At 47.1% G+C, this 23,163-nt stretch overlaps 2 protein-coding genes across 4 annotated transcripts; both read left to right on the top strand.

The window, feature by feature from the left end:
* The first annotated feature begins 84 nt into the window (after positions 1 to 84).
* Positions 85 to 555, top strand: LOC138810699 (testis-expressed protein 54-like). Its single transcript, XM_069997891.1, has 2 exons — positions 85 to 192; positions 295 to 555. Exons 1-2 carry the CDS (start codon positions 126 to 128, stop codon positions 471 to 473), a joined length of 246 nt encoding a protein of 81 aa, XP_069853992.1. The 5' UTR covers positions 85 to 125; the 3' UTR covers positions 474 to 555.
* Positions 556 to 752: 197 nt separating this feature from the next.
* LOC138810665 (syntaxin-5) lies at positions 753 to 22,901 on the top strand. Of its 3 annotated transcripts, none has more exons than XM_069997837.1 (11): positions 753 to 909; positions 1,350 to 1,829; positions 4,105 to 4,175; positions 4,568 to 4,623; positions 5,104 to 5,174; positions 10,827 to 10,943; positions 13,531 to 13,587; positions 13,763 to 13,844; positions 14,590 to 14,696; positions 14,872 to 14,993; positions 22,159 to 22,901. In XM_069997837.1, exons 2-11 carry the CDS (start codon positions 1,608 to 1,610, stop codon positions 22,316 to 22,318), a joined length of 1,065 nt encoding a protein of 354 aa, XP_069853938.1. In that variant the 5' UTR covers positions 753 to 909; positions 1,350 to 1,607; the 3' UTR covers positions 22,319 to 22,901. The 3 variants fall into 3 exon arrangements, with proteins under 3 accessions (XP_069853938.1, XP_069853937.1, XP_069853936.1); XM_069997836.1 differs by having other exon boundaries at positions 1,589 to 1,829; XM_069997835.1 differs by lacking the exon at positions 753 to 909 and having other exon boundaries at positions 1,074 to 1,829.
* Positions 22,902 to 23,163: the final 262 nt, after the last annotated feature.

Genomic DNA, 23,163 nt, shown 5'->3' on the forward strand with positions numbered 1-23,163 from the left:
CGTGGAAAGAAAAGGGGTAGCTGGTAGGGGCTCTCTGAGCTAAGGAGGTGGGATATCTGACGTCACAAAAGCCGACGCAAGGTCAGCAGGCTGGCTGGCGGGGGCAGAGTCCTGGCCGCGGGGCCATGGGCTGCTGCCAAGACAAGGACTTTGAGACTAAAGATGGGCGGGCCAAGGGCTTGTCAGAGGAAGGTGGGCCTCTGGATCGGGAGAGGAGGGTCCCCTGAAGGGACTGCCCTGGAGGTTGGACCTGGGAGGGTAAGGCTGAGTTCAGCAGCCTCCTAACCCTCACAGGCGCTGGAGGAATGGGCGTGGGCGCTAAAGGCCCCTCCGGCCGCAGGTCCAACGAAAGTCTTCTGATCACTGTGCTGTGGCGCCGGATATCCATGTTCAGCCGTCGGGGCTCGTCGCGGTCAGCCAAGAGGCAATCGGATCAGATACAGAAGCAGGAGGAAGCCATCCGTGAGGGCTAAAATGAGGCTTAGGAGGAGCCGGAGAAGGGGTGACCTGATCTCAGTCCGCCTCAAAGGCCAGACAATAAAATTTCTAACGTGGGTTTGTTCTTAGCACTCAATGCCGCCGGCCCAGGCGCCACGGGCTCTTTAAGGCTCCTCCTCTGAGGCTTGCTCAGTCCCAGGCCCGGGTCGGCTCCTCGGGGGCGGGGCCACAGCGGTATCTTAGCCAATAGAAAGGTGGAACCGCGCTGACGTTGGGGGAGGGGGCGTGTCTTGGGTCCCTGAGCTAGAAAAGGCGTGGCGCAGCCAACGCGTCACGGGGGTGGGGTTACGTGTAGGTGACGTGGCGGCTCAGAGTCGCACTCGGGTTTCGGCGACTTTAAGCCTCTAGGGAGGAGGCGGTGACAGCTTTGGAGATTGTGGCGGTGGCGCAGTGATAAGCGACAGAGAGGAGGTAGGATCCGCTGTAAGAGTGGCGCCCGGCCGTCGTGTCAGGATGTTCACGGGCGGCGACGGGCGGGGGAGGGGAAGGGAACCGGGGTGAGGAGGCAAGTCCTGCCCCTCCGGCTCCGGGTGAGCGAATACCGCGCCATCCAATCAGGAAAGCCCCTGTTGAGACAGACATCGCCGCTAGCTAATCAGTGGTGCCCGTCTTCCAGAAGTCAGAACTTTGGCTGGGCGGGACTTCCTGTTTCAAATAAACACCTTAGAGGTTTTTCCCCCTCCGCCCACCGAAGTATCTTCCCCACCCGGGATGTTCGTCACGGTTTCTCTGTGAGGGCTTGAAGGAAATTACCGGTAGGAAGAGGGCACGGTTAGGGTCTGGGACAGTTATTTAGGGCGAGCTGGAGCTTCCGGGCCCCGGAACCTCGTTCTGGTTCTGCTTGACTTCAGGGCCCACCGGCCCGCGATTTGGCCGCCAGAGCCAACTTGGAAGAAAAGTCTGAGGAGACTTCTCGTTGGGCCCGGAAGAAATCGGCCCCTTCCTGCGGCGAATGGCACTCAGGATCTGCTAGTTCCCTTGGGCGCCAAAGTCTGTCGAGTGCAAGAAGGGCCCAAGGACTTGATGGTTGAGGAGGGAATTTGTCGGGAAGGAGGCCACCTGGGGAATGACACTCTCCCCTCCACCACAGTGCGAGGTTATGCGACTCAATGATCCCGCGGAAACGCTACGGGTCTAAGAACACGGATCAGGGTGTCTACCTGGGTCTCTCAAAGACACAGGTCCTGCCTGCAACTGCTGGCAGTAGCAGCAGCGACATCACCCCTCTGCCCCCTCCAGTGGTCCTGATCCCTCCCCCTCCCGACACCATGTCCTGCCGGGATCGGACCCAGGAGTTCCTGTCTGCCTGCAAGTCCCTACAAAGCCGTCAGGTAAGGACCACTTGGAGTGGGAAAAGCTTGAGTCTGGGCAGAGCTGTGTCCGAGTACTGCTAAATGAAGTAATCTCTGGGGAAACTTGATGGACAGCTGGTAGTTTAGATGAACTTGATGAAGAGCTTAGTAGGACCTACTAAGTCACAGAGAATGGATGAGCTTGCTAGGAGGCAAGGTCCTAGCCCGTGCGCTCGATTCCCCAGAGAGTAGGATTGCTATTTTGTGTATGTATGCCCTACACTCAGGTATGTTGTGTACATGGATGCTATGACTTGAATTTGGGGCCTGGGCGCTCTCCCTTAGCTTTTTCACTCAAGACTGATGCTCTACCACTAGAAGCACAGCTCCCCTTTCAAGCTCTTTAGTGGTTAATTGGAGATAAGAATCTCACACTTTTTTGCTTGAGCTGGCTTCAAACTGTGATCCTCTGATCTCATCCTCCTAAGTAGCTATGTGAGCTACCACCACCCATCAGATTTCTATTCATGGGCTTGAACCTCAGGGTCTGGGCACTGTCCCTGAGCTTTTTTGCTCAAGGCTAGCTCTCTATCGCTTTGAAGCACAGCTCCACTTTCGGTTTTCTGGTGATTAATTGGAGGTAAGAGCTTTATGGACTTTCTTACCCCTCCTGGCTTCGACAGCCATCCTCAGATCTCAGCCTCCCAAGTAATTAGGATTTCAGGAGTGAGCAACCAGTGCTCAGCCCTTGGATTGCTATTCTTGTAGGAATGTTTTAAGGCCAGCAATGCTGTTTATAAGGTATTTAGACTGTATAAGAAACAACTTCTGTCGTAGCCTTCAGCTGAAAGATAGACACCTTAAATTCTAGTCCCACTACAAGGTTTCTCTGTGACAACAATGAAGCTAGTTGAACCTCAGTTTTTCTATACTTACAATAGAGTATGGGACAGATGAAGAATAGGTGGATTAGTAACTTTCTAATAAAAAAAAAAAACTTTGACTACTACTCCTTTTTTAAAAAATGTAGTCCTGGGGCTGGGGTTTAAACTCAGGATCTAGGCACTCTCCCTGAGCTTTTTTGCTCAAGGCTAACATACCACTTGAGCTACTGCTCCACTTTCAGGTTTTTAGTGGTTAATTAGACATAAGAGTCTCAACAGATTTTCCTGCCTAGGCTGGCTTTGAATTGCAATCCTTAAATCTCAGCCTCCAGAGTATCTAGCATTATACACATGAGCCACTGGCTCCCAGTACTGTTCTAAAAACTTATCCTTTTTTTTTTTCTTTTGCCAGTCATGGGGCTTGAACTCTGGGTCTGGTCACTGTCCTCAGCTCTTTAGCTCAAGGCTATTGCTCTACCAGTTGAGCCACAGCACCACTTTGTTTTACTGGTGGTTAATTAGAGATTAGAGTCTCACAGGCTTTCCTGCCTGGGCTGGTGTTGAACCACAATCCTCAGATCTCTGCCTTCTGAGTAGCTAGGATTATAGGACTGAGCCACTGGTGCCCAGCTAAAAATATTTTTTATTAGGATCAATTTGTTGTACTAGGGGATTTCATTTTGATATGTCCATATATACATAGTGCATCTTGATCAGGCTCACTCTTTTCTCTACTATAAAGCCATAGTGATAGCAAGTTTTGGTGGGAGGATTGTCTTTAGTTTATAAAAGAGCTTATGAAACTTAAAATGGTGGCCAGGTGCCGGTGGCTCACTCCTGTAATTCTAGATACTCAGGAGGCTGAGCTCTGAAGATCACAGTTCAAAGACAGCCAGGGCAGGAGAGTTTGTGACACTTATCCCCAGTTAACCACCAGAAAACTGGAAGAGGCACTGTTGCTCAAAGTGGTAGAGTGCAAGCCTTGAGCACAAAAGCTCAGAGACAGTGACCAGGTCCTGAGTTCAAGCTCCACAACCAAAAAAAAAAAAGTCAGGTCCCAGTGGCTCCCACCTATAATCCCAGAGTTATCCCAGGCAGGAAAATCTGTGAGTCTCTTACCTCCTATTAACCACCAGAAAACCAAAAGTGGTACTGTAGCTCAAAGTGGTGAAGCACTAGCTTTGAGTACAAATGCTCAGGGGCAGCAAACTCCCTCAGTTCCTCCAGTTTCTAAAGTGTTAGAGTCAAGGTTTGAACCTAGCTCTGATTTTCTACTTGGCTACAAATTACTGATAAATTTAAGTTGCCTGATGCCTGTCAGTTTGTCACCAGTACAAAGAAAAAAAGTTTTATGGACAGATGAGAAGCAACAAAGATGGAAATGATTGTAGGGGGAGCTCAAATCATGACTTCTTGGTATTACTTTTCAGAATGGAATCCAGACTAATAAGCCTGCTCTTCGTGCTGCCCGACAGCGCAGTGAATTTACTCTCATGGCCAAGTGAGTTGAGAGCTTTGTGATGTGATATACAATGAGTGTCCAAAGAGAAGTAGGCTTGCCTCTGGTGGCTTGATTTTTTTTTATTTTATTTTATTTTATTTTTGTTGGTCATGGGGCTTGAACTCTGGGTCTGGGTGCTGTTCCTAAGCTCTTAAGCTCAAGGCTAATATTCTACCACTTGAGCCATAGTGCCACTTCCAGCTTTTTCAGTGTATGTGGTACTGAGGAATCAAACCAAGGGCTTCATACATGCTAGGCAAGCACTCTACTACCATTAGGCTACATTCCCAGCCCTAGTGACTTGGTTATGAAGGCTGAGATTGGTGGTACTAGAGCTAATGTGGGAACAGTCCTTCTTCTTCCCTTTTCCAGTGTTCTCTAATTGTTTGCAGGCGCATTGGGAAGGACCTCAGCAATACGTTTGCCAAGCTGGAGAAGCTGACAATCTGTGAGTGTTCTTGGGATTTCTCTCTCATATAGCAGTGAAACAGAGGACTGAGGAACATGTATTCCTTGAGCTTCAACTTTTGGGGGATGTAAGAGATGCCAGGGATGGAACCCAGAGCCTTGGGCATACTAGGCAAGTGCTCTACCCCTGAGCTACACCCACAGCTCCTTGAGGAATGCCTTTAACCTGTTATAACTTTTTTTTTTTTTTTTAATGGGGGGGGGGTGGTTGTGGGGCTTGAACTCTGGGCCTGGGCACTATCACTGAGCTCTTCAGCTCCAGGCTAGGGCTCTACCACTTGAGCCACAGCGCCACTTCTGGTTTTCTGAGTGGTTTATTGTAGATGAGAGTCTCATGGACTTTTTCTGCATAGGCTGTCTTTGAATCCTGATCCTCAGATCTCAGCTTCCTGAGTAGCCAGGATTACAGGAGTGAGCCACCAGTGCCCAGCCTGTTATAACTTCTTATTTGTCTTCACAGTGGCAAAGCGCAAGTCCCTCTTTGATGATAAAGCAGTAGAAATTGAGGAGCTAACATATATCATCAAACAGGTGAGCTGTTACCTGCCAGGAAATACCAAGATTTTATTTAGCGTCTGCATTCAAGGCTTAGACTCTGCCACGTAAGCCATGTTTCCATTCTTTTTGTTGGTTAATTAGAAATAAGTGTCTCAGCCGGGCGCTGGTGGCTCACGCCTGTAATCCTAGCTACTCAGGAGGCTGAGATCTGAGGATCGCGGTTCAAAGCCAGCCCGGGTAGGAGAGACCGTGAGACTCCTATCTCCAATAAACCACCAGAAAACCGGAAGTAGCGCTGTAGCTCAAGTGGTAGAACGCTCGCCTTGAGCTGAAGAGCTGAGGGACAGCGCCCAGGCCCGGAGTTCAAGCCCCATGACCGACAAAAAAAAAAGAAATAAGTGTCTCTCAGATTTGGCCCAGTGCTGGTGCCTCATGTCTGTCTGTAATTGTAGCTACTCAGGAGGCAGAGACTTGAGGATCAAGGTTCGTGGATTTGTCTTCCCAAGTTAGCCTCGAACCTTAATTGTCAGATCTCATCTCAGCTTCTCAAGTAGTTAGTATTCATCAGCCCCTAGATCCCTGCTACGTCCATCATTTTGTGTGGAGTTCTAGAGCAAGTGTCTAGATGTATCCCCAAATGTCCAACTCTGATTATCCACCATATACAAAGCCCTGCCTGGGGTACTGTTGATACAAACATGAGGCAAGATTCTTTCTTGCCTTTCAAGGGCTTCTTTTCTGGAAGAGACATCTGATGCCACAAGCCCATACTTAGCAGTTACTAGGAAGTGAGTGGTATAGAAAAGATGAATAGGCCGAGCCCTGGTGGCTCACGCCTATAATCCTAGCTACTCAGGAGGCTGGATTCTGAGGATCATGGTTCAAAGCCAGTCCAGGTAGAAAAGTCCCTGAGACTTTTTTTTTTGCCGGTCCTGGAGCTTGAACTCAGGGCCTGGGCACTGTCCCTAAGCTGCTTTTGCTCAAGGCTAGCGCTCTACCACTTGAGCCACAGCGCCACTTCTGGCACTAAGGAATCGAACCCAGGGCCTCATGCATACCAGGCAAGCACTCAACCAGAGCCACCTTCCCAGCCCTCCTGAGACACTTATCTACAATTAGCCACCAAAAGGCTGGAAGTGGAAATGTCATTCAAGTAGTACAGCACTAGCCTTGAACACAAAAGCTCAGGGACAGCACCTAGACCCTGAGTTTAAGTCCCAGGGGACGGACACACACACACACACACACACACACACACACACACGCACGCACGCACACACGCACGCACGCACGCACGCACGCACGCGCTGAAGGGAATAAAATCTAAGCTAGATTCATATCTTGTTTAGGAGCAGCGGAAGAGCATTCCAGGCAGAGGAACTGTAAAGATGGAAAATGTACCTCTTTGCTCAGATATCAGTTGCTCAGGGCAGCTTACCCTGTTCATGATGTTTAATACTCTTATCACCCAAACTGATCTTCTTATTCTGTTCTATTTTCTTTTTGTGTAGCATTTGAACTTTATAACATTCTCTATAATTAGTTTATTTATGTTTATTATTTCTATGTGTTCCTTCTCATCCCTCCCCTCAAATCAAAAGAGATGAACACTACCACAAAAGCCTTTGGCAGCTCACAATGCTCTAGAAGTCACAGTTCTCCTGTCTCAGTCCTCTTGGTGCTAGATTACACATGTCTACCACTGTACCTGGCCAAGATGTTTGTTTGGTTTTTTTTGTCGGTCATGGGGCTTGAACTCTGGGCCTGGCGCTGTCCCTCAGCTCAACTCAAGGCTAGTGCTCTACCACGTAAGCCACTACTTCCAATTTTCTGGTGGTTAATTGGAGATAAGAGTCTCACGGACTTTCCTGTCTGGGCTGGCATTGAATCTTTTTTTTTTTGGGGGGGGGGGGAGGTATCTGTCGTGGGGCCTGAACTCTGGGCCTGGATGCTGTCCCTCAGCTCTTCAGCTCAAGGCTAGCACTCTACCACTTGAGCCACAGTGCCACTTCCGGCTTTTTTCTTTTTGCTTATGTGGTGCTGAGGAATCAAACCCAGGGCCTCAGGCATGTAAGGCAAGCGCTCTACCACTGAGCCACCTTCCCAGCCCCTGGCATTGAATCTTGATCCTCAGATCTCAGCCTCCCGAGTAGTTAGGATTACAGGTGTGAGCCACCGGTGCCTGGCTTCAATATGTTTGTTTGTTTGTTTTCTTCTATATCTTCATAAATGTATCCTAAACCAAGCACAGGTGATTCTCACCTGTAATCCTAGCTACTGAAATCTCAGGGTCGTGGTTCAAAGCCAGCCCAGGCAGAAAAGTGCACAGGAGAGAATTCTCTCCAATTAACCACTCAAAAACGGAAAGTGGTGCAGTAGTACCAGTGGTAGAACACTAGCCTTGAGCAAAAGAACTCAGGGACAGTGCCTAGGCCCTGAGTTCAAGCTCCCCACAACCAACAATAAATAAATAAATAAATGTATCCTAAGTATAACATTGTCTGGCACTTGGCTGTTGGTGAATTAAATTAATGAATAAATGAATGAATGAATGATTGGCAGGAAGCTAGTAATGTAAGTTACTCTCTGGGCATGAAGCGCATCGTGGACCTGGCTAATGAGTTCAGTAGTATCCTAAGTATTTTGGGCAACACATTCAGTCTACCCAGTTTTGGGAGGAAGCAGCTACTGTTTAGTACAAAGGTGATGACAGAGGCCAAAGGGGCAGACCCATTCAAGAGATGCTGTGCTGGAAAAATAGAGTTCTATTATCTATTGTGGTTTTGTTGCTTGGCTTTGTTAAATAGCTGGCCCACAGATTCAGACAGATCTGAATGTTATTTATTTATTTTTGTGCCAGTACTGAGGCATGAACTCAGGGTGCTATTTTTTAGCTTTTTTGCTCTAGGCTGGTGCCACAGTTCCACTTCTGCCTTTCTGGTGATTAATTGGAAATAAGAGTCTTAAAGATTTTCCTGCCTGCAGCCGGGCGCTGGTGGCTCACGCCTGTAATCCTAGCTACTCAGGAGGCTGAGATCTGAGGATCGCAGTTCAAAGCCAGCCCAGGCAGGAGAGACCATGAGACTCCTATCTCCAATAAACCACCAGAAAACCAGAAGTGGCGCTGTAGCTCAAGTGGTAGAGCGCTCGCCTTGAGCTGAAGAGCTGAGGGACAGCACCCAGGCCCAGAGTTCAAGCCCCACGACCGACCAAAAAAAAAAAGATTTTCCTGCCTGGGGCTGGGAAGGTGGCTCAGTGGTAGAGCGCTTGCCTTGCATGCATGAGGCCCTGGGTTCGATTCCTCAGTACCACATAAGCAAAAAGAAAAAAATCTGGAAGTGGCGGTGTGGCTCAAGTGGTAGAGCCTAGCCTTGAGCTGAAGAGCTGAGGGACAGCGCCCAAGCCCAGAGTTCAGGCCCCACGAACTGATCCAAAAAACAAAACAAAGATTTTCCTTCCTAGGCTGATTTCAAATCAGGATCCTCCGATTTCAGCCTTCTGAGTAGCTAGGATTACAGGTATGAACCACTGGCACCTGGCTTTTTTTTTTTTTTTTCAAATTGTTTATTAGTATATATTGCTTATACAAAGGGGTTTTCTAATATTTCCATACATGCAAAATTATGTACTAAAATTCACTCCCTTTATTTCTCATTATTTGCCCTCTTCCACATTCCAAATTCTTTTTTTTTTTTTTTTTTGCAAGTCCTGAGGCTTGAACTCTGGGCCTGGGCGCTGTCCCTCAGCTCTTCAGCTCAAGGCTAGCCCTCTCTACCACTTGAGCCACAGCGCCACTTCTGGCTTTTTCTGCTTATGTGGTGCTGAGGAATCTAACCCAGGGCCTCATGCATGCAAGTCAAGCGCTCTACCACTGAGCCACCTTCCTAGCCCCTACTCCTAATTCTTGATGCCTCCTCTTCTGGTCCTGGGTTAGGCTTTTTATGCCACCTCCTTAGCCACCTCCTTCCTCTTCCTTGTCTTATTTGTCCCTTGGCAGACTGAATTAGGGACCAGATGACAAACTGGTCTGGTGTAGAAAGTTTGACTGTGCTGGTAAAGTACTATGTGTAACCTTGAGTAAGAAATTACTCTTTAGTCATAATAGAATTCTTTGTAGCCTGGTGCTAGTGGGTCACACCTGTAATCCTAGCTACTCAGAAAGCTGAGATCTGAGAATCGAAGTTCAAAGCCAGCCCAGGCAGGAAAGTCCATGAGACTCTTATTTCCAATAAACCACTAGAAAACTGGAAGTGGCACTGTGGGGTAGAGAAGTAGCCTTGAGCTGAAGAGCTGAGGGACAGTGCCCAGGCCCAGAGTTCAAGCCCTATGACCGACAAAAAAAAAAAAAAAAATTCGCAGACCTTCTTGCCTGGGCTAACTTTGAACCAAGATCCTTAGAATTCAGTCTCCTAAGTAGCTGAGACTACAAGCATGAGCCTCTGGCACCTGGTAACAAAATGATTTATTTTTTATTTTTTATTGTTTGTTGGTCGTGGGCCTTGAACTCCTCCTGAGCACTGTCCTTCAACTCTTCAGCTCAATGCTAGCGCACTACCACTTGAGCTACAGTGCCACTTCCAGTTTTCTGGTGGTTTATTGGAGATAAGAGTTTCACAGACTTTCCTGCCCGGGATGGCTTTGAACCTCAATCCTCAGATCTCAGCCTCCTGAGTAGCTAGAATTACAGGCGTGAGCCACTGGCGCCCAGCACAAAATGATTTTTATACAAAGAATTCTTTATTTTATTTATATATTTTTTGGCGATCGTGGGGCTTGAACTCTGGGCCTGGGCGCTGTCCCTCAGCTCTTCAGCTCAAGGCTAGCACTCTGCCACATGAGCCACTTTTGGTTTTCTAGTGGTTTATTAGAGCTAAGAGTCTCACAGACTTTTCCTGCCCAGGCTAGCTTTGAACCGCAATCCTCAGATCTCAGTTTCTTTAGTAGCTAGGATTACAGGGGTGAGCCACCAGTGCCCAGACTTTTTTTTTCTGTGAGACTTTAATATCCACTTAATGACCAAAAAGCTGGAAGTAGAACTGTGGCTCAAGTGTTAGAGCTCTATCCTTGAGAAAAAGAATGAAAAACTCAAGGACAGCTCCCAGGCTATGTATCAAACCCCAGGACTGGCACCACTTCCTCATCCCTCTCTCCCCGCCCCCCAAAAAAAAATCTTGTTGATGATGTCTTTAGGAAATTGATTACTTCCTCTCTTCTTTCCTGAGATTGTCCAGGCACAGTGGTTTGATTAGTCTGCTCCAAGTCTTTGACTGTTAAAAGGGTTCTGTGGCCTCAACAGAGTTCAATAGAGCAAAAAGGTAGAGGGGTAACAAGTCATTCATTTACTTTTACTTTTCTGGCTCTTCTCTGGTGGAAGTGAGTAAGAGCAAACACTAGAGTTTGGAAAATCCTAGCAGGCCCTTCTCATCTGACTGTCGAGGATACTAACTTTTTTTGTTTTTAAACTGGTCCTGGAGCTTGAACTCAGTTCTGCTTCTGGCTTTTTGGTGGTTAAGGTTGGCTTTGAACTTGAATCCTCAGATCTCAGTCTCCTAAATAAGCTAGGATTACAGTGAGTACTACCCACTGTAGTAGGTAATAGTTTTCATCTTGCTCTCCCCTGCCGGAGGATGACTACTGGCTGAAGACTCCTTGGTTAATACTATTTCTGTGGGCTCTTTTTTCCAGGACATCAATAGCCTCAACAAACAAATTGCTCAGCTTCAAGATTTCGTAAGAGCCAAGGGCAGCCAGAGTGGCCGGCATCTACAGACCCATTCCAACACCATTGTGGTCTCTTTGCAGGTAGGATTTGGGGGATGGAGGAAAGGAAGGGAGCAAAGTATGTTTTTTATTTTTTAAATGTTAAATGATAATAAGTACTATTATTGTTTTACTCATTTTTATAGTGATCCTTGGGTTTGAACTGATTGAAAACTGCTCAGTTGTTTGACAGATAATCTGCAACTTAAGTCACACCTCTCATCTCATTTTACTTTATGTATTTCTCAGATACTATGCCATGTTTTTGCATGGACTGTCCTAGAGCATGATGCTCCTGTTTATTTCCTCCTTGAAGCTTGGATGACCAATGTGTGCACTACACACGCAGCTCATTTACGATATGGTCTCGCTAACTGTCAAGGCTGTCTAGGAACTGTGACCTCTCTAGACCTATCTAGTCTCCACCTCCTGAGTGGCTAGGATTACAGATGCATCCACATTACCAGCAAATTATTTTTATTTTTTTTTCCTTTAATGATATTAGAGTTTGAACTCTGGGCCATGTGCCATATACCCTCAGCTTTTTTTCTTTTTTTTTTTTTTTTTTTTTTTTTGTGCCAGCCCTGGGGCTTGAACTCATGGTCTGGGTACTTCATTTCCTTCTTTCCTTCCTTCCTTCCTTCCTTCCTCTTTCTCTTTTTTTTTTTTTTTTTTTTTGTTCTCATCCTGGGTCTTGAACAGAGACCCTAAGTGCTATGCCTTAGCTTTTTCACTCAAGGTTGGTGCTTACCACTTGAGCCAAGTTCCATTTCCAGCTTTTTGTTGGTTAATTGGAGAAGGTAAGACTCGCAGATTTTTCTGCCTGGGCTGACTTGGATCTCAGCCTCCTGAGTAGCTAGTATTGTGTTTTTTTTTTCCAGTCATGGGGGCTGAACTCTGGGCCTGGGTGCAGTTCCTCAGCTCTTCAGCTCAAGGCCAGTGTCCTACCCCTTGAGCCACAGTGCCACATCTGGCTTTGTTCTGCTTATGTGGTGCTGAGGAATGGAACCCAGGGCCTCATGCGTGCAAGGCAAGCCTCTACCACTGAGCCAACTTCCCAGCCCCTGAGTAGCTAGTATTACAGGTGTGAGCCCTAGTGCCTATCTTGTTTTTACTTTTTTTTTTAAGACAAAGTCTCACAATGTAGCCCAGGCCGTATTGGTTGGAACTTGCAATCCTCCATCCCCAGCCTCCTGAGTGCTGGACAGAGTCTCCCTATGAAGCTCAGGCTAGTTTTGGTTCTCCTACCTCCACGCTTTCTGGATATTAATACTATACGTGTATGCCACCATGCACAGCCAAAATGTCTTTCCTCTCCTCCCCCAACCCCCCCTTTATTTTATTTCTTTTTTTGTCGGTCGTGGGGCTTGAACTCTGGGCCTAGGCACTGTCCCTCAGCTCTTCATCTCAAAGCAAGTGCTCTAACACTTGAGCTATAGCACCACTTCTGGTTTTCTGGTGGTTTTTATTGAAGATAAGAGTTTCATGGACTTTCCTGCCCAAGTTGGCTTTGAACCATGGTCCTCAGATCTCAGTCTCCTGAGTAGCTAGGATATTAGGCGTGAGCCACCAGCACCCGGCTTCCTTTATTTTTTGCTGGCACAAAGGCTTGAACTTCACAGGTGTGTGTGTGTGTGTGTGTGTATGTGTGTGTGTGTGTGTGTGTACACGTGTGTGTATGTGTGCATACGTGTGTGTGCGCACGCACATGAGTGCAGGTGGGCACGCCAGTACTGAGGCTTGAACTCAAAGTCTGAGCTTTTGTGCTCAAGTCTAGTGCTGTACCACTTGAGCCACAGCTCCACTCCAGGCTATTTTGATTCTTAATTGAAGATAAGAACACCTGTAATCCTAGCTACTCAGGAGGCTGAGGTCTGAGGATCACCATTCAAAGCCAGCCTGGGCAAGAAACTCCGTGAGACTCTTATCTCCAATAAACCACCAGAAAACCAGAAGTGGCATTGTGGCTCAAGTAGTAGAGCCCTCACCTTGAGCTGAATAGCTAAAGGACAGTGCCCAGGCCCAGAGTTCAAGCCCCATGACCGACAAAAAGAAAAAAGAAAAGAGTTTCATGGACTTGCCTCCTCAGGCTAGCTTCAAACCTCCATCCTCAGATCTCGGCCTCCTGAGTAGCTAGGATGATGAGCCACTTGTGCCTGATGAACCTCATTGTTAGTTTTGCTCTGATTTCTTGCTCATGGCTGGCCCTCTACCACTTGAGCTATGCTTCCAGTCTAACACTTTACTGTTTTTTTTTGGTCGGTCGTGGGGCTTGAACTCTGGGCCTGGGCACTGTCCTTCAGCTCTTCAGCTCAAGGCGAACGCTCTACCACTTGAGCTACAGCGCCACTTCCGGTTTTCTGGTGGTTTATTGGAGATAGGAGTCTCACAGTCTCTCCTGCCCGGGCTGGCTTTGAACCGTGATTCTCAGATCTCAGCCTCCTGAATAGCTAGGATTACAGGCGTGAGCCACCAGCGCCCGGCTAACACTTTACTGTTTAATCAAAGATAGAGTCTCTTGGATCTTTTTGCTCCAGGTCTCATCCTCCTGAGTAGCTGAGATTATAGGCATGAGCCATGGGTTTCCTGACTTATGTGTCATATTTGACCTTTTCTCCTTTCCTTCTAGTCAAAACTGGCGTCCATGTCCAATGACTTCAAATCAGTTTTAGAAGTGAGGACAGAGGTAAGAGGAGTCTGTGGATGGTGGTGGGAATTGAATTGGGGTGTGTGGGAGGGTATGCAGTAGGAAAGAGGAAAGGAGGAAGTTTCATAGGTTTATGGGGCCAATAAGAGGGATCTCCTTAACCTATCTGCTTTCCAGAGGCCTCAGGACCTTTGCATTTCTTCCCCAACCCCAGAATCTGAAACAGCAGAAGAGCCGGAGGGAGCAATTTTCACGGGCACCTGTGTCAGCCCTGCCCCTTGCCCCCAACCACTTAGGTGAGTCACAGACAGTATGGGAGGCCCAGGAGACAGGGGCAGGTGGTGGATAAGGCTTACTTCTGGAGCTGATGGCATCCTCTGACGGCAGATTTGGTGTAAGGGAATGGAGGGCCCGTGAAATTGATAGACAGTACCTGTCAGAGGTCAAACCTGGTTATGAGGATTCTTTTGCCAAAGGGCGGGGTGTCGCACACACATGCGCCAGTCTTAGGTATTGAAATCATGGTCCAGGCTCTGTCCCTGAGGGTTTTTTTGTTTTTTGTTTTTTGTTTTTGGGGTCCGGTCGTGGGGCCTGAACTCTGGGCCTGGGCACTGTCCCTTAGCTCTTCAGCTCAAGGCTAGCGTTCTACCACTTGAGCCACAGCACCACTTACAGCTTTTTTCTTTTTGCTTATGTGGTGCTGAGGAATCGAACCCAGGGCCTCATGCATGCAAGGCAAGCGCTCTACCACTGAGCCACCTTCCCAGCCCTCCCTGAGGTTTTTTGCTCAAGGCTTGCACTGTGCTCTATTTCTCGCGCGCGCGTGCGTGCGCGCGCGCGTGTGTGTGTGTGTGTGTGTGTGTGTGTGTGTGTGTTTATTGGAGATAGAATCTCATGAACTTCCTTGCCCCAGGCTGGCTTCAAACTGCAGTCCTCAAATCTCAGCCTTCTGAGTAGCTGGGATTACAGGAATGAGCCAGCAGCACTGGCTTGACCATTCTTTTAACCCTTAAGATGTGGCATGTCCTCTCTCTTCCTCAGGAGGTGGTCCTGCGGTTTTGGGGGCTGAGTCCTGTGCCTCCAGGGATGTGGCCATTGACATGGTGGACTCTCGGACCAGCCAGCAATTACAGCTCATTGACGAGCAGGTAGGGAGGCTCTGAACTGAGAAGGATGAGCTCCTCTGTTGTCTCCGCACCCTTCTGCTTAGAGTATTTGGGGTGTACGATGGTGGACTTGCAAGCTGAGAGAGTCTTAAAGCTCAAGCTCTTACCTATCCTGAAGAAGCTCATGATGAACTTGTGTTTTCTCCCTCTCCTGAAGGATTCCTACATCCAAAGTCGGGCAGATACCATGCAGAACATTGAATCTACAATTGTTGAGTTGGGCTCTATCTTTCAACAGTTGGCACACATGGTTAAAGAACAGGAGGAAACCATTCAGAGGTGAGATTCCTTCTCTCTCTCCACTGAGAGAAGCCAAGGACAGGCAGCTTGATGTCTTCAGAAGAGTAGAATGAACCTTGCTTCCACCCATTTAGCACCCGTTCCAAGAACACTAAGTAAATTCCAAGCCCTAATAAAACAACTATATAGAGAATTAAGTAAGACAGTGTGTTAAGAAAATGACTGAGTAGTTGAGAGTGATTAGTACAGTAGAACATTGCCAGCATATCTAGGGTCTCAACCTAAACTCAATCCCTAGTATCTCACTGGGAAGGAGAGCTAAGAAAAAAGTGATTGGGCTGGGAAGTTGGCTCAGTGGTGGAGTGCTTGCCTTGCATGCATGAGGCCCTGGGTTCGATTCCTCAGCACCATATAAGCAGAAAAAGCTGGAAGTAGAGCTGTGGCTCAAGTGGTAGAGCACTAGCCTTGAGCTGAAGAGCTGAGGGACAGCACCCAGGCCCAGAGTCCAGGCCCCATGACCGACCAAAAAAAAAGAAAAGAAAAAAGTGACTAAAGAGCCTGGCATGGTGGTGTGTGCCTGTATTTCCAGCTACCCAGGAGGCTGAGGCAGGAGAACTACTTGAGCTTAGGAATTTGAGGCTAACTTTAATAACATAGTAAGATTTTGTCTCAGAAAATAAGTAAAGAGCTGGGTATATCTCTCAGTGGAATACTTGTCTAGCATTTTCAAGGCCATAGTTTCTATGCCCAGGACTGTTAAAAAATACAAATAAAACACAAAGAATAAAATGTAAATGAAATAAAATGGGTCAGACGTGAGTGGCTCACTCTGTATTCCTAGCTACTCAGGAGGCTGAGATCTAAGGGTAGTGATTCAAAGCCATCCCAGTCAGGAAAGACTCTTTATCTCCAGTTAACCACAAAAAAGCCAGAAGTAGAACTGTGGCTCTAATGCTAGAGTACTAGCCTTGAGGCGGAAAGCTCAGGGACAGCACACAGGCCCTGAGTACTGGCAGAAAAATAAATAAAGTGAGGAAAAAATGTGAGTAACTAATCAGATTGAGAGAAAAGCAAAGAAGACTACTCTGAAGAAAAAAATACTTAAACAGCTGAATAACAGGAGTCTATCAAGTCACCTAAAGAAGAGAGAGAATGCTTTAGACAGTGGGACAGCTGGAGCAAAGACCTTAAGATGAATCTGTCTTCCTCCATTCAAGGATCAAGCCCAGTGTGGCTAAAAGAGATAGTGAGTACTACAGGAAGATAGAGGCCCACCAACGTAACCTCTGTTTTCTGGAGCCACTTGCTACTGACAGAGGCATTTCATCGGCTCCTTTTCTGTAGCACTTAGTGTTTATCTAGTCAGTTATGGAGATATATGCATCAGTGGAAAAAAGGGCACAAAATTGGGAGAAAGATGATGAGGGAGAAAACTATGTAAATATTCAAAGCATGCTGTAGTGTCACATACACCTAGGAAACCGAGGTAGGAGGATGGAGGGCTCCAGGTCAGCCTAGCCTACACAGTAACATTGTCTCAAAAGTACAACAAAAGCTGGGTGATGGTGGCTCACTCCTGTAATCCTCGCTACTCAGGAGGCTGAGATCTGAGGATCGCAGTTCAAAGACAGCCCAGGCAGGAAAGTCCATGAGACTATTATCTCCAATAAACCACTAGAAAACCAGAAGTGGTGCTGTGGCTCAAGCGGTAGAGCGCCCACCTTGAGCTGAAGAGTGCAAAGACAGTGCCCAGGCCCTGAGTTCAAGCCCCAAGACCGACCAAAAAAAAAGTACAACAAAAAAGTAAATGGCCGGGCACTGGTGGCTCACACTGTAATCCTAGCTACTCAGGAGGCTGAGATCTGAGTATCACAATTCAAAGCCAGCCCAGGCAAGGAAAGTCCGTGAGACTCTTATCTCCAATAAACCACTAGAAAACCGGAAGTGGCACTGAGGCTCAAGCGGTAGAGCGCTCACCTTGAGCTGAAGAGCTGAAGGATAGCGCCCAAGCCCAGAGTTCAAGCCCCACGACCAACCAAAAAAAAAAAAAAAAAAGTAAGGGCTGGGAAGGTGGCTCAGTGGTAGAGTGCTTGTCTTGCATACATGAGGCCCTGGGTTCGATTCCTCAGCACCACATAAGCAAAAAGCTGGAAGTGGTGCTGTGGCTCAAGTGGTAGAGCACTAGCCTTGAGCTGAAGAGCTTAGGGACAGCGCCCAGGCCCAGAGTTCAGGCCCCATGACTAGATCCAAAAAAAAAAAAAAAAGGTCCAGTATTCAAAAAAAAACAACAACAGCAACAACAATTTGTGCCTGACACTAATGGCTCCTGCTTGTAATCCTAGCTACTCGAGTTGAGATCTGAGGATTAGGGTTCGAAGCCAGCCAGCTAGTGTTTCTACTAATTTGGGTCTATTCTTTATGTGTTATGACTGATGGCATTATAGAGAGTCTAGATTATGTGTCTCCAAAGAAAATTGACATTTGTCTCACCAAGGTTGAACTTGATAATTGTGTTATTCTGATTTACGATGTTTTATTTATTTACTTATGATATGGCTAGTTGAATGGGAGCTACCCAGCCATTCATTACTGGAAACAGACATCCAGGACTGAGAAGTCCTCATTCGATCAGCAATATTGATGGTTGTAGGTGACCTAGATTCAGGCTTAGTGAAGGGATAGGAGGAAAAATAGTTTTGTAAATACAGTTTAAGGGAAGAGAAGGGAGAGCTTGGAGACCTACCTCAGTCATAGTGTACTAACATGCATGAGGCCCTGGGCTCTATCCCCAGAACCACAGACACACGGAGGTAGAGGCAAGGGAGGAGGAGGGGGGAAGGACACAGTGAAGTAGGGAAAAGAAATACAGATATGTGTGAGAGCAGTAAGGAAAAGAATGGATAACTACTTCCAGGAGTTTTGCTTCAGAATAAAGAAACCAGGTACCAACTTCCTCCTGTAATCCTAGCTACTAAGGAGGTTGAAATCTGAGGATGGTGGTTTCAAGTCAGCCTGAGCAATTAACCAACAAAAAGCTAGAAGTGGAGCTCTGGCTAAAATGATAAAGCACCAGCCTTGAGCGAACAAACTAAGGGACAGTGCCCAGCCTCTGAGTTTAAGCCCCAATGAAGGCACAAAAAAAAAAAAACTAAGACAGGCTCAGTAGCTTGTCATTGTAATCCTGCTGAGTTTGGAGGATTGTGATTTTTTGTTCTTACTGAGGTTTGAACTCAGCTTCATACCTCTGTAGCTGGTGACCAACCACTTGATCTTTGCCTTCAGCCCTCAAAATTTTATTTATTTGGGCTGGGAAGGTGGCTCAGTGGTAGAGCACTTGCCTTGCATGCATGAGGCCCTCGCTTCGATTTCTCAACACCACATAGGCAAAAAGAAAAAACCCAGAAGTGGCGCTGTGGTTCAAGTGGTAGAGCGCTAGCCTTGAGCTGAAGAGCTGAGGGACTGTGCCCAGGCCCTCAGCTCTTCAGCTCAAGGCTAGTGCTCTACCACTTGGCCACAGTGCCACTTCTGGTTTTCTGGTAGTTAATTGGAAATAAGAGTTTCACGGACTTTCCTGCCCAGAGTGGCTTTGAACTGCAATCCTCAGATCTCAGCCTCCTGAGTAGCTAGGATTATACACATGAGCCACCAGAGCCTGGCTCAAATTTTTGTGTGTGTGTGCCAGTCCTGTTGAACTTTGTGTTCCCAAGGCCAGTATTCTGACACTTGAGCCTACCTCCACTTTTGGCTTTTTTGGTGGTTAACTAGAGATGAGTCTCACAAACTTTTCAGCCTAGGCTTGCCTTAAAAGTTTTTAACTTTATACATAAAGTGTAAGTTTGATACAATTCATCATCCATTATTCTCTTTCTTTACTCCCTCTGGCTTCTCTCTCCAAATAGTCCCATACTTATAATCAAGTTCTATGTAAATAGATACATATTCACATACAATGTTTATATAAAATAATTTACATAAAATATATGTATACAAGTATACATTATAATATTGGTATAAGTATATGGTGTGTACTGTATGTGTATAGGTGTGTGTGTGTGTGTGTGTGTGTGTGTGTGTGTGTGTGTGTGTGTGTGTGTCTGTATATCTACATTCTTCAGCTGGGCACTGATGGCTCACACTTGTAATCCTAGCAACTTAGGAGGCTAAGATCTGAGGATCACAACTCAAATCCAGCCTGGACAGTGAAGTCCATGAGACAGTTATCTCCAATTAACCAACAAAAAGCCAAAAGTGGAGCTGTGGCTCAAGTAGTAAGGTACTAGCCTTGAGGGCAAAAGCTCAGGGACAGTGCCCACAAAAACAAAGTCTAGATTCCCTTTTTTTGCTGGTCTTAGGGTTTGAACTCAGGGCCTGGGCACTGTCCCTCAGCCTTTTTATGCTCAAGGCTAGCATTCTACCACATGAGCCACAGTGTTACTTTCAGTATTTTCTGAGGAGTTTATCAGAGATAAGATTCTCATGAGCCAGGTGCTGGTGGTTCATGCCTGCAATCCTAGTTATCCAGCAGGCTGAGATCTGAGGATTGCAGTTCAAAGCCAGCCCAGGTAGGAAAGTCCATGAAATTCCTATCTCCAATAAACTACCAGAAAACCAGAAGTGGCGCTGTAACTCAACTCAAGTGGTAGAGTGCTAGCCTTGAGCGGAAGAGCTGAGTGAGGGGCAATGCTCAGGCCCAGAGTTCAAGCCCCATGACCAAAAAAAAAAATCTCATGGATTTTACTGCCCAGGCTGACTTTGAACCACCATGCTAGGTTTAGCCACCAGTGGTTACTTGGAGCTGGGCACCAGTGGCTCTAGCTACTCAGAAGGCTGAGATCTGAGGATGAGGGTTCAAAGCCAGCCCAGGCAGGAAACTCCATGAGATTCTTATCTTCAATTAACACCCAGAAAACTGGAAGTGGCACTGCGGCTCAAGTGGTAGTGCTAGCCTTTAGCTGAGGAGCTCAGGGACAGTGCCCAGGCCCAGATTTCAAGGCCCACAACCGATCAAAAAAAAAAAAAAAGTTTAGGGCTGGGAATATGGCTCAGTGGAAGGGTGCTTGCCTAGCATTCATGAAGCCCTGGGTTCAATTCCTCAGTACCACATAACCAGAAAAAGCTGGCAGTGGTGCTGTGGCTCAAGTGGTAAAGTGCTAGTCTTGCATAAAAGAAGTGCAGGGAAGCTGGATGCTGTAATCCTAGCTATTCAGGAGTCTAAGATCTAATGGACATAGTTTGAAGCCAACCCAGGCAAGAAAGTTCGTGAGACTCTTATCTCCAATTAACCACAAGAAAACCAGAAGTGGAAGCGGGGCGCCAGTGGCTCACGCCTGTAATCCTAACTATTCAGGAAGCTGAGATCTGAGGATTGTGGTTCAAAGCCAGCCAGTGAGACTCCTAGCTCCAATAAACCATTCAGAAAACTGGGAGTGGTGCTGTGGCTCAAAGTGTTAGAGTGGTAGCCTTGAGCTGAAGAGCTCAGGGACAGGGCCCAGGTTCTGAGTTCAAGCCTCATGATCAACAAAAAAAACTACCCTGAAGTTGGGAGGGTAGTTTTTGCAGCCATAATCCCTTCACTTAGTCATCAGTTGTTAACATTTTATCACATTTTCCCAGCCTCCCAAAAAGTAGGTACAAACATGACATTTTATCCCTCAGTGTTTAGCTGCCTCTGCTAAGAGTAAAGCATTCTAAACAACAATTACAGCATTATTATATCTAAGAAACCACAGTTCTCCAGCACTATTTATACTTGGTGCGTATGACATTTTTTTTATTAGCTTACATTGGTTATACAAAGCTGAAAGTTGTTTATTATTAGAGCATATTTTTAATCAATCAACTTTTGTTTTTTTGTTTTTGTTTTTGGTCAGACGTGGGATTTTTGGATGCTGTCCTTGAGCTCTTTTGCTTAAGGCTAGGGCTTTATCACTTTGAGCTATAGTGCCACTTCCATTTTGGGAGTGGCAAATTAGAGATAGTCTCGGTGACTTTTCTGCCCAGGCTGGCTTTGAACTGCAATCCTCAGATTTTTGCCTCCTGAGAATTACAGGTATGAGCCATCAGTGCCCAGCTGTAACTTCTCTGTGTGTGTGTGTGTGTGTGAGCTAGGATAACACATGAGCCACCAGCACCCAGCCAGGAATCTTTTTTTTTTTTTGGTCAGTCCAGATGTTGTCCCTGGGTTTTTTGGTCAAGGCTAGCATGCTCTTTTTTGAGGGGGCAGGCCTAGGGGTTGATCTCAGGGCCTAGGCACTGTCCCTGAGCTTCTTTTCCTACAGCCACTCCTGGATCTTTCTGTTTATGTAGTTCTGAATTGAACCGAGGGCTTCATGCTTGCTAGGCAAGCACTCTACCACTAACCACATTCCTAGCCCCATTCTACCTCTTTGAGCCATATCTCTACTTCCAGTTTTCTAGTGGTTAATTGGAAATAGGAATCTTATGGACTTTTTTTTTTTTTGGGGGGGGGTGGCAATCCTGGGCCTTGAACTCAGGGCCTAGGCTCTGTCCCTGAGCCTCTGTGCTCAAGGCTCTACCACCTGAACCACAGCACCACTGCTGGCTTTTTCTCCTTATGTGATATTGAAGAATTGAACCTAGGACTTCATGCATGCTAGCCAAGCACTCTACCACTAAGCCACATTCCCAGCTCATCTTACAGACTTTCTTGCTGGGGCTGGCTTCAAACCACAATCCTCAGTTCTCAGCCTCCTGAGTAGCTAGGATTACAGGTGTAAACCACCAGCACCCAACTTTCAGGAGTCTTTTTATTTTCATTTATTTATTTATTTATTTATTTTGGCGGTTGTGGGACTTGAACTCTGGGCCTGGGTGCTGTCCCTCAGCTCTTCAGCTCAAGGTGAGCGCTCTACCACTTGAGCTACAGCGCCACTTCCGGTTTTCTAGTGGTTTATTGGAGATAGGAGTCTCACGGTCTCTCCTGCCCAGGCTGGCTTTGAACCGTGATCTCAGATCTCAGTCTTCTGAGTAGCTAGGATTACAGGTGTGCGCCACCGGCACCTGGCCCAGGAGTCTTTTTATATACAAATATATGAACACAAAAATGATAGCACACATATGGTATCAAATTATAGATTGATATTTTTACAAACTGCCTATTATGATTGTCTCTCTATATCAAATAGATTTCTATAGCATTCTTGTTAACCCATGCCCTCTGTTTCTGTTCCTGGCCCTGTCCCAGGATCGACGAGAACGTGCTTGGAGCCCAGCTGGATGTGGAGGCCGCCCACTCAGAGATCCTAAAGTACTTCCAGTCAGTCACCTCCAACCGGTGGCTCATGGTCAAAATCTTCCTCATCCTCATTGTCTTCTTCATCATCTTTGTGGTCTTCCTCGCGTGAGCCCACTGCATTCTGAGGCACTCCATGAGGGTTTGGGACCCTCCTGGGAGGGAAGGCGGCCACAGTTGCCACTGCGCCTGTGCAGGGTGCTTGGGAGAAAGGCCATTTTCCTGGAACTGCTAAGAATGGCCAATGCCCCTGAAGCCCTACTCTTGCCTCTGGCCATCTTGTCCTCCCCTCACACCCTCAGGCCCATGAAAACCACACGGTTCTGGATTTGGACTCTACCATGAAGTGGCTAGAAGGGAGCAAAAGCCAGCTAGGGGCCAGTGGGGGAGGTTGTTGCTACCAGGAGATTTTTTAATAAGCCCCGGTCAACCTCTCCCCAAAGAAACCCTCAGCAAGGGATGATGACGCCCCTCCCTGCCTTTGTGAGTGAGGAGAGGAAGCGAAAGTGCCCCAAGGGACCAACTTCCCCATCTGGGTTATAACTTGACCATCTTTCTCTCTTCACCATGTGAGGCAGGGGTCTCTGAGCCCTTTAGCTGCCTCCGTGACCCCTAACTTTGGCTGCTGGTGACTTTCAATCTGCCAAATGTGTGCAGCCTATATCCTTCCAATTACAGAGAGACTGTCAGCCTCACTAGCCATGTTGTCATTTGTGGGTGGGAGGGTCAAAGGCACCATTGCCCAGGATGAGAAGTGAAAGAGCCGGGTTAGTGCTCTGAGGGCCCCGCTGATGAACTGGCCACAGAGGCTTCCAAGCTGGGGGAAAAATGCAACGGCACTACATTAGCATGAAATTTCCTTTCTGAAAGAGCCTGAAGCCAGGCACAGGTGGCCTAGCTACTCAGGAGGCTGAGATCTGAGGATCACGGTTCAAAGCCAGCCCAGGCAGGAAACTC

This window comes from Dipodomys merriami, unplaced genomic scaffold, assembly GCF_024711535.1.
Source record: "Dipodomys merriami isolate MVZ:Mamm:240054 unplaced genomic scaffold, mDipMer1.0.p SCAF_505, whole genome shotgun sequence".
NCBI lineage: Eukaryota > Metazoa > Chordata > Mammalia > Rodentia > Heteromyidae > Dipodomys > Dipodomys merriami.